Genomic DNA, 11,653 nt, shown 5'->3' with positions numbered 1-11,653 from the left:
ATATAGAAACACTTAAGCTTTTTCTCTATTGTTTGGTGTCGTAATAATCTCAGTATTTTCCTTGCGTACGATGACCTGAATACATTGCTGTATACTGAACTCTTTATCCTCTTTTTCATGCCACACACACACACACACACACACACACACACACACACCGGCTCTTTTAGCTCCAAAGAATTTTAAACCTCCCAATGTCCTGATACTATTGCATTTTTCATTGGTATTTTAAGCAAGGAGTTGTGAGGTCTTAGAAGTCAGCTGGCATTAATTCCTGTGAGGCAGAGGGATTCAACGTCTCCCTGGAAAGAGGCTTAAAAGAAAGTTCTCCTACTTCCAAATGACTAAATTTCTCTTTTCTCACACATATTTTTATATTCCTTAGTGGACAAGAGAACAATAGATAATTGAATGTGAAAACTGATTGTTCTATTAAATGTCTAGTAATGAATTTAATACTATTATCTTATTGAGATTTATTCTTCTTACATATGCAAATTTTAAATTAATTTGACAAACCGGAGAAGCTGACTAATTGTCTCATCGTTCACCAAGGTTGTGGGCAATAGACTGTCAGGGGTGCAGGTGTATACATAATACATCAAGGCAAGAAGAAATACAAGGCAACTGAAATCATTAATGCCGTGTTTTCGGAAAAAAACATGAAATTTAATGTAGTTTTCTTTTTCCCAAACTACCGTGATAGTGAGCTGGAGACACAAGTGACCAGATATCACAGAAACAGAAAGAGCTTTTTGCATTAAGTGAGACCAAAAAGGCATAAATTAACTGGAATATTCTTAATGTGCTGTACAGTCGAGGGGCGTATCTAGTGCTGAGGTCTAAAGTCCAATTTGTTTTAAATGAACTTCTCCATTCTCATCACATTTATTCTGGCCAGTTTGGAGAACCAGCGATTAGCATGTGTGTTACTGTGGGATGCTGTTTGAACAAAGCCTAATTTTTGGTAGAGGGCAATGGCCGCCGTCTGTGGTGAGCTGATGTCCAGAACGAGGCGGGTGTAGCCTCGCTCTTTGCAGAAGTCCAACGCCTTCTGTGTCAACTGTAAGCCCAGGTTTTTACGGCGCCTTGGAAACGCCACGACAACGCAGGACATCTCGCCGTAACTTCCATCTCCAGCGTCTCCTCTCATCACTCCTCCGTTCAAGTCGTCACACCTCTCATTTTCATCACCTCCTTTCTTCCCCATCACCGCCACCATCCCCACCACCTTGGACTGGTCGTTGGCGCTGTCCTCCGCCACCCAGAAACCGTTATCTGGGTTGTCCAGGTAGCTGGCTTGAATGTTGGCCATGTCTGTGCTCAGCCTCCTCAACATGTAGGTTTCATAGATCTCATGGCAGCAGTAATAAATGAGGCCAGCCCATGCACTGCCAAAGAGTACAGCTTGGAAGTAGGAGCTGCCTCCCAGCACGTAGCCAGCCATGGAAATACTCAGAGCCACACCAATGTGGTCTGGGTGGCTCAAGGCCTTGAAGAAGGCCGGGTAAATATTTTCGAGGATGCCATCACGGAAGAGTGACATGACTCCATGTTCATCTGAGGGTCTATATTCCCTGATGGAGAATTGAACTGTGTGTTGGAGAGGGATAAAGAAAGAAGGGGGGAGGGAGAGAATGAGAGCTCAGTGAGACTAATCTGTCTGTTGTTGCAATGAAAAAATTCCTGCTGGATTTCACAATGAGCTCAATACGCTCACGTAACTTGTTGTTAAAAAAAAAAAGGAAAAGAAAAAGAAGCATGAATACACCTCTTAGAGAATCTTACCTTTTTTCCATTTTTAATTTAACTCTATTCCACATGAATATAAAACACTGACATTTGCATGAAAAACCCCAAAGGTGAGAATCAGAATTAAAAATGATTATAATATTGTGTCTCTTTCAGATTTCAATTGTGAGTCACTCTGAGATTCAATACAATTAGGTCTGAAAAGTGCTAATAATGAGAATCAAAGCAAAGGGGGAGAATCATGAGGAAACAAAAGGTTTCTGTGAGACGTGTTATGTGTCATCTAGGCGTGTTAGTAGTGCCATTCATTTACACCCTAGCTGTCTTATTAGTGCTCTTGTTCGTAATCAACTCAACAACTTGAAGAAAAAAGTATAAAAGGTTAACATAATCAGAACATCAACTTACAGTCATTTTTCTGGGCCATGCCGACTCTTTCCCCTCGTCTCGCGCTCACTCTGAAGGACTTAACGCTGCAGCTCCCACTGAACTTAAGCTACAGATTGTGATAATCAGCCATTCACAAAAGGGGCTGAAATTAGTCTGAGCATGCTCACCTATGGGTACACACACACACACATACACTCTCTCTCTCACGCGCTCACACACACACACACACACACATCATCGCACCTAAAAATAGTGAAGGCTGACTTTCAAGCGACGACTTTGAAGTATGACTGCTCATTTTGAAAGATTTCTATAGGAGATTGTACAGTTTGATTGAGATGACGGCGATTCGAGGGCACATGCTTTAAGTTTAATTGAAATTAATCACAGCGTTGCTTTGATTATGAAACGCACTGTATGTTTTAAAACTTAATTAGCTTAGTCAACAGAGTAAAGAACTCTATCATTGGATTTCTCAAGGAGGATGAGCACAGATCCTGAATACATTAAGTCAGAATACTGAGCAGAATGTTGAATTCAGTGTTCATTCAAGCTCTTCATAGATATTTCCAAGAATAAAATGTTCTTATTAACCTCTTTCTGGGTGTTTTTAGTTTTTGGCGATGTCCTCTCAGGATATCTGCGGTGGATCTCCACACCGCTTCTACCCCAAACACTGAAAGGGGAAAGTAAAATTAATATCACCTGGCCCTTTGACATAAAAGTGTCCTATGGCGTCAGCGGTGTCTTGTGTAATAACCCGGTGGCCCTGTGACATGATTAAATTTCCTCGGCAGGAGAAGGGCCTTTACACCTCTTTAAATCAATAGCGCAGCCTCATGAATCTGTGAGTATTGGAAGGTCAAGCAACTCTGGAGTTTTCTCAAACCATTTCACATCCAGCATGTGAATCCTGAATTCTGAACCCTGCAAGTGACCCCCCCCCCCCCCCCCCCCCCCCCCCCCGCCCTCTTGCTCCCACCTCCCTTCACAGAGCACTATAATCACATTCGGTAAGCATATTTATTTCCTCTGTTTACATATAAAAGGTTGTATGGTAACTTTATTACATAAGATGCCATGTGGTGGGGGTTTAAAGGATCTATATTTATATTCTGGGGCTCTACTAAAATAGCTGCATGCTTTATAGTTTTAAAAAAACTCCTTATTTTTCGTATAATGACTCATTATGCAGCCCCCTCAGTTCAGCCTCTGTCTGAAACAGGCCGTTTTAGCTCCTGCCTCCTTCCCAAAAATGGTCGTATGTAGGTAGTCTTTGTTGCTAAGGTTGTCTTCTCACATATTTCGGCTCAAACATGCACCAACGTATTTGAGAGGTTGACATTTTGAGTAAAGAATGACCAAAAAAAAGCATCCTATATCTGCTGTTTGCTTATATTCTTTACTGAGCCACCAGAGGTCTGCCCAGGAGCAGCTTCCTGTTGCTAACCAATCATAAAAGAGAGGGGGGGGGGGTCTAAAGAGACACAAGCAGACAGAAGCTGAACTGAGGGACTCCATACAAGTCCAGTATGAGATAAATAAGGAGTTTTTTGAACTGTAAATCAAACAAAGATATTCCACTAGAAAAATAAAAATATAGACCTGGAAATATACGTAATGTTAGTCTTTAAAGGGAAGACAATAAAATAGTTTATATGATGTCTGACTGTCAGAAAGCAAGAGAGTTAAAAAAAAAGCTGACTTTCACAGAGGGGAGAAATGCAATAATTGTTTAACCATCATGTCGTCCTCCCGGGTCAAATTGACCCCGTCTTATTCTTCTTTCCTTCCTTCCGTCTGTACTTCCTCCATCCCCCTTTCTTCCCTCCTTCTTTCCTCCTTTCCTTCCTCCCCTCCTTTCCTTCATTTTTTCTTCCTCCCTTCCTTCTTTCCTCCCTCCCTCCTTCTCTCTTTCTTTCCGCTGTCCTTCTTTCCTACCCTCCTTCCTTCCTTCCTTCTTTCCTTTCCTCCCTTCTTCTTTCCTTCCTTCCCTCCTTCCGTCCTCCCTCCTTTCCTTCCTTCTTCGTTCTTTCCTCCCTCCTTTCCTTCCTTCTTCCTCCCTTCCTTCCTTCCTTGACTCGAGGACAACAGGAGGGTTAAATATGAGGACATTTTTAGGCAGTGTATCCTGTGATGCTAAACATTAAAAGTAAAATGAATATTTGTGGAAAAAATTAAAAAAAGGGAGCTGGAGAGAAGTTCAAACCCTGTCTACCACACACCTAGCCAATCACTACATGAAATGGGTTTGAATGTTGGATTGTTGGTTTTCGGAAAATTGTAACCTTTTAACTCACCAGGTTCACATATTGTGTAGCTCTTTCTTTGATGGCTTTTAAATGTCTGTTATAAAGCCATGACGAACATTCATGTAAAAAGCACTTTAACAGCTTGATGGAGCCAGTAATGTTACTTATTCCATGCATGAAGGGCTTCACTTTGAAAGCGGCTATTTGCTACTTGAACAAAAAGAAGTGATTAACATGTGACAGACCTTACATTGAATCTATCTAGTGAACAATAAAGGAAATCACTGAGATATTGCAATCAATGTTGAAGCGTTTCATTTATTAACTCACATTCAAAAATGGTTAATTCTAAATTGGTTTCATAAAGTTATCCTTTGTTAAAGTTCATCATGGTGTGTTTCCCTTTTGGTTTTTTTGCCACTTAAGCCAAATCAATAACAAATGAGGTTCTCGTCCATCAAGATTGTATTGTTAGAAAGTTTGTTTGTGCCTGAGGTAGAAGTGGGCACACACTGTTGATTGCGTAGACTGATGATTTGACCCAGCTGTGTGCCGACTTTTGGGCTTTTTTTGGCCAGAGCTGTTTTGGTCTTTGGTTTTCGCTTTTGTTTGGATTTAGCTCTCGTTTCTAGTTTGTTGGGAGATTCATCATGTGTGTTTTTCTGCAGCAAACATTTGATTCTGACACAGTGTTTTATTGTTGTGTTGTGTCCCATTCAGAAGATAGGTGTTTGGGGTTGGACAGAGATTTCCTTTTATGTGGTGCAATTTTTTGTCATAATGTGGTAGAGACGTTTCTGGAGCAGTTATCTCATCTGTAGCTGTCGGTGGTCGCCATTTGATGGTTGCTATATACCGAGCTGTTGGGCTACAGTCACTGCCTGTAGATTATTATTATTATCAGTACAGTCAATGCCATGCATAAGTACCCACCACGAGTACCACATAAAGACTAAGGGTGAGTTGTTTGTAAGTTTTGGTTAGACTTGTCAGTTGCCCTCTTGTGTGCCTGGCAGTGAACACGGTATTTTCTGTATCTGTGTTGGTAATTATGGCTTCCTTGTCAGAGCCTTTTGAGAGACCCATGGAAACATTTGTGAATGGATGTAAAAAGGATCAGTTAGTGGAGATAGCTAACCATTATGGCCTTGATGTTACAGAGAAAAGAAAAGTGGTTTTGTTGCTTTTGTTCAAACAAAATGTGTTAAAAGTGTGTTTTGTGTGACCGTGATGGAGGGGGGGGGGGGGGGGTTTGGGGGTGGAGGGCACCACAGCAGCCTTCTCATCCTGTCAAGACAGCCTTGTTAAGAATGACTGGTTTTGAGTGCCTTCCCCCGCCCACCACAAACCCGTCTTGAGGGGTGTGCCGGCTACCGTGGCAACTGTTGAGTGGTGACAGGAGTGAACCTCGGAGAAACATGGCGGCCAGACAAAACATAGCGCCCACGACTGGTGCAGCAAACACACTGAGTAGTCAACGAATGAACCTGAATGAACCCAAAATTAACTTAGATTTAATTCCAATAAACAGATCAAATGGATGCTGAAAAATCTACATCATGATGCCGATTGGGGTTGGGGGGCACAATCTTAATGAAGCTCAAATCTGAATAGTAATAATATAGTAATAATAATCTTGAGTACAGAGCAAACTAGCCCACACCAAAATGACTGGGTGGTCTTATTTCACAGTTTGTGCGTTAGCAGACACATCAGAGACTCAAATATATGCACACAAGCATTGAAAAAGTGAGTTTTTCATAATATGGCCACTTTAAGTCCTGGCTGCAGCACAACTCACTCTATCACTGACTCTCCACCACTCTGCTGCTGCTACTGTAGCTCTCTGTTCCTCCTCGTTTAATTATGCTGTTCTCTACTGTACAACACTCACACGCACACATCCTCCACTCATATACATCACACTCCATAATTTAATCACTGTTAAATCCTTTAATTGGGCTTTAATTACTTTAATAATCTTCTTGTTTGTTACAGTTCAACATGATGTGTCTCACTTTTTGTTGTGGCAACTTGAGCCAGGTCATAATACAATATTAATTTTACTCGATAAGAGTCCTTCAGAGTTGATTGCACATTGTCTTGAAACACACACACAAAAATCACAGGAAAAGATTAAAGTTGCCCTGGAAACTGACTACTGCAGGCAAACTGCATGCACCACTTCTAATGGGCCCCGGAGAACCCAGTGAACTGCATTTTAATTTATGGACATGTACTTGCACAAAGACTGTAAGGGGAAAGAGCCTGCTCGGTATGCTTGTCATAGAGCTACGACATTAAAGGATTAAACAATTACATTGTTGAGGTTTTATCCTCATATCCAGCTGCTTGCCATCATTTGAACGCACCTCAGACAACTTTGTTTCCAACTCACTGCTTCTCCAGAAACTCTGAATTCAATCTGACTTACTTTGTGGCTTTCTGTGCCTCAAAAGTGCATATATATATTTATAAAAAAAACTTAAAGCACTCCCCTGAGATTTCCATTTAGCTATCTCTATTATACTAATGCATCTGCTCCTGTATAGAATATATGTTTCGAAATGTGTCTGTATTCATGATGTGGAAACGTCAGAAAGTGCCACTTTCATTGTAAAGCATGTATACTGAGTCAGAGCTGTGATTTTCATCAATGCATCACATGAGAGTGGCAGCTTATTTAGTCTTATGAACCAGAAATGGGACCTCCTCATTTCTCTGGCAAACACATATAAAAAACACTAATAAAGAAAAATATTTGCAATAATAAAGATGATAGTGTTGGTGATTCACTTTGAATCTCTGTTTGGACTCAATGGGAGAAAAACTACCAGTACAAGTCCCTTCTGTGCCAAGAGTTGAACAAAGATAAGAGCCCTCTCTGCCAGCTGGCCTTGAAGATCTGCCCACACACACACACCGGGACTTCAGGACAGACACCAAACAATCTGGCCCAATCAAATCATCTCAAAACAAAAAAAGAAAATTATATCAAATATTGGAACGAAACCACCAAATCACAAAGTAAATCAGAATTCAATTTGACCCTAAACAGAGAGTACATGGTGGAGGGGTACCTGACCATCGTGACTGATAGAAAAATAAATAAAAACGCTGACAATGTACAGACTGAGTGGACACAGTCTGACCATAGAAACAGGTTGTCATTTGTCACAGGCTACCCAGGGAGGCCAAACTGTGTCCACTTTGCCATAAAAGAGAGGTAGAGACTGAATTTAACCTTCTATTGTACTGTAAAAAATGTAAGGATTTCAGGGAGGTTTCCTTTGAAAGAATAAATAATACATAGCCTGAATTTTTCCATCTGCCTGACCCTCAAAAACTCGCCAATCTATGTGGGGAGAGTAGTCAATATGCAGTTATAGCTTTAAAATATGTTCAGTATTGTCATAAACCAAGAGAGTTTCTACAGATTCCTTATATGTCATGCTGATAAAGCTTATTTTAGTTTGAATTTTGATAAAAGTGTGCACCCATGCCTCAGAAATCAAGGCAAGGCAAGTTCATTTGTATAGCACATTTCACTGCTTTACATAATGCTAAAAAAAAATCATTCAAACAATAAATACAGCATAACAATATTAAAATGTTAATTAAAACAAAAAATGTTCTTGTGCATGTGTGAAGCATTGCTTCAAACCCAGACCTCCAGGGACCCCAAAGCCTTAACGCTGGTTCACTGTGTCTCTCTTGGTTTTTGGATATTTGATTATTTAAGTATCATTTTTTACTAATTTGACTGAGAGTGTGCACCAGTAGAGTACACTATCAATTGCTTCCTGCATTATTGCATAATAATGAGGCCTTGTCACCTTTCATATTCAGTTTATATTGTTTTCATGTGGCGCTTTTCCCTTAATAAAGTTGAGTTTCATCGAATGACTGCAAACTAATTTACATACAAACCTCAGCCAGATAGTATTCCTGTATTATAATACTAATGAGTTTTTCCTCCCCAACTGGCTAATACAGCAATAATGATCAGGGAACCGAATCTAGTCCTAAAGCTGCACACTGTCATACATGTGTTAAGTAGGGAAATAATATTTGACATCACTTACAACAAAAAAAATGACTTATGATGTGTTTTGCAGTGCACATTTCTACACTGACTTTTTGAGTGGCATGTGTTGTTTCTTCCTGCAAAATTGATTTCTGGTTTAAAATTCAGCGTGTGGCAGTGGCCGGTCATTTTGGATGCTTAATGAAGTCTACAGAATATAAAGACATCAGGAGAGTTAAACAGAAGTGTATAGCGACTACTTTTATCTGTGACACGTCCATCATAGACTGTATAAAAGAAATGGACGTAACATCCGTGACGTCACCCATTGGTTTGTGGACTGCTGCTCGGAAGCCAATAATTTCCAATCTGGGCAGCGCCATCTTGAAAATTTCAGGTGCATGCTGGGAAAAATAAAAACACGGATTCTTCTTATATGGGCATGAGGCGAGGCCATGAGTGGAGCGGGGAGGTTGCTATGGTTACGAGGGCTGGATCTCGAGGACATTGGTCAATCAACCTGTCAATCACGACGTAGCCACGCCCTAATGCATACCCTGCTTTATCGTCACATATAAAATCAGGGAGGCCAAAATGTCCCAAATGAACATCATACTGCATTGAAGAAGGCTTTAAACTAGCGATTGAGACCATAAACACATTTTGAAAACGTTTACTGAGGTTAGAAATCAAGTGAGAAGTTGGTGAATTCTCCATTGACTTGTATAGAGACGGTCGCCCCCTGGTGGCCTTTTGATAGAATGCAGTTCTAAGTTACTTCCGCGTTGGCCTCATTGCAGAGGACCAGAACTCCCCACCTGGCATCCATACAAATCCATACCGAAGTCCAGATGACGTTTTAATGATGTTTACTGAATGAAAATAATACCTGATGTGATCCGATTGTGAGAATATAGATGATGATGGTCAACAGAAAATATCGGGGTTCTCTACTAACAGCCTTTGTCCAAAATTTCCCGCTGCTAATTAACACAAGTGCAGCCCAAACAAACATATAAACACAAGCAAAAACATATTTTGTCTCCTACAAGAAGCATGTTCCCGGGCATGTGCAGTGGAAACGTGATGGTTTTAATGAGTCTTTGGATCCGATTCTAAACAAACTACCCAAAAACTCTTTGTGGTGAAGGAACAAGTCATCCAGTGCAACAGTGTGACTCAACACCAATGTCTATGGCTCAGAGGTATATCAGGCTTTGGATACACACACATAGTACTTCTGAGTAGAATCAATTGATTTGGCTCAGCACAGTTTTTTGGCCATAAGAAATAAGTAAATAAAAATAGAAAATAGTTCTTTTGTTGCTTCGAGGTTTAGCTGTGTGGATATGAGCCTCGGTTAGTGGGATTTGTATGACGATCATCCAGTCTGACCAGCTCACAAACTGCTGTGAGTAAATGATGCATTTCCTCCACATGAGAAATGTTGCAAATTGAAACAACAATTATGTTTTCCTACGATTTTTTTGGCAATACAAATTAAAAATACATAAAAATGAGAAATTCAAAATATATAAACATCATTTTCAGGGTTAGTTTAGCTCTGCATCCTCGTCGGCAGAGACTTTGTAGTTTCCTGATTGTTTGGAAAGTGAGAGGAGAACATTAGGAATTTCACACATATTGGTTTTATATTACTTGAAATGTGAATTTTAGTTTATATTCCGCTTTTTATCACATATTGTAATTTTGTTGACAACCCAGGGAGGGAAATTATACTTTGGTTTTCTCCTGAAACTGCTGTAGACGATGAGAAATAAGAAAAATCATAATGAAAGTCACAAAAATCATAACAGACTCGAGAGCGGTGGAAGGCGGCTTTCTTTAAAAAAAGTTATATGATAATCTTCTTTATCACTATCCAAGTCATGCACTGTTTCTTTGTAACTGCTAAGACACTTCACCCACCGAATGCAGACAAAAGTGATTGTCTCACCTCAAATTGAGAATCCCAGGTAATTTTTTATACAGGAAATAACAGGATCTCAGACACAAAGTCCCTTAAGATGATGCCTACAGTGTTTCAAATTCTACTGAATAGTACCAGAAAGCTGTCTAGACACATACTGTAAGGGAGAGATGATGCTGGGGTCAGATGTAGACAATGGAGGAATGAGGAATGATCAGTACTGGACTTTACAAAGCTTTAGATACGACTCATGGCTTTAAACGCACCACTGAGGATTTTTATACATGAAGAATAAACATTTGTAATAGCCACAATAGATACAGGAAGCAGTATTTTCTTTACACACTGGACAGTTGGATGGTTAAACAATAGAGGTACTCTTTGGCTTTTCTTTCTTTCCCTTTCTTCCTTTCCTTCCTTGTCTTCTTTCCTTCTTTGTTTCCTTCCCTCCATCCTTCTTTGTTTCCATCTTTCCTTCATCTTCTTTTCCTTTCTTCCTTTCCTTCCTTCTTTGCCTCCCAATCCCTTTTCCTTCCTTCCTTCCTGCCCCCCTTCCCTCCGTCCTTCCTTCCTTCCTTCCTTCCATCTTTCCTTCTTCTTCTTTTCCTTTCTTCCTTTCCGTCCTTCCTTCCTTCCTTCCTTCCTTTCTTGTCTTCTTTCCCTTTCTTCCCTTCCTTCCTAATCCCTTTTCCTTCCTTCCTTCCTGCCTCCCTTCCCTCCGTCCTTCCTTCCTTCCTTCCTTCCATCTTTCCTTCATCTTCTTTTCCTTTCTTCCTTTCCTTCCTTCCTTCCTTCCTTTCTTGTCTTCTTTCCCTTTCTTCCCTTCCTTCCTAATCCCTTTTCCTTCCTTCCTTCCTTTTGTCTTTCCTTCCCTCCTTTCTTTCCTTCCCATCACTTTTCCCTTCTTTCCATCCTTGTTTCCTTCCTCCGGTCCATCTTTTTATTGGTCCGGCCCACATGAGATCAAATTTGGTTGTATGTGGCCCTTGAACGAAAATGAGTTTGACACCTCTGCATTAGATCCTCAAACCTGTTTATTAAGAGATACTAAAAATATTGATGCACGATTTAAGAAAAGCTCAAAAGAAGTTTCTCTCATTGGCCTTGTGTGTTGCCAGGAAGTGCATCGCCATCACATGGAAGTCTGACTCCCAACTGGCCTTCAGAAAATGAAATAGCTGTGCTCCACAAAATTACATATACACTCAGGAAAGACTATAATACTTTTAAAGAGATGTGGCAACCCTATTTGGTATATATTGATACATTGTCAGCCTCTATGATGGACGGGTTGTAGATTGA

At 40.4% G+C, this 11,653-nt stretch overlaps 1 protein-coding gene across 1 annotated transcript; it reads right to left on the bottom strand.

The window, feature by feature from the left end:
- Positions 1–859: 859 nt before the first annotated feature.
- On the bottom strand, positions 860–2,179 carry LOC128357229 (N-acetyltransferase family 8 member 3). Its single transcript, XM_053317516.1, has 2 exons — positions 2,161–2,179; positions 860–1,593 (listed from the first exon to the last, which is right to left on the bottom strand). The coding sequence occupies exons 1-2, from the start codon at positions 2,177–2,179 to the stop codon at positions 860–862; spliced, it is 753 nt and encodes a 250-aa protein (XP_053173491.1).
- Positions 2,180–11,653: the final 9,474 nt, after the last annotated feature.

Source organism: Scomber japonicus, chromosome 4, assembly GCF_027409825.1.
Source record: "Scomber japonicus isolate fScoJap1 chromosome 4, fScoJap1.pri, whole genome shotgun sequence".
NCBI classification, from domain to species: domain Eukaryota; kingdom Metazoa; phylum Chordata; class Actinopteri; order Scombriformes; family Scombridae; genus Scomber; species Scomber japonicus.
The sequence above is the reverse complement of the archived record's forward strand: the minus strand, read 5'-3'. Positions and strand labels throughout refer to the sequence as shown.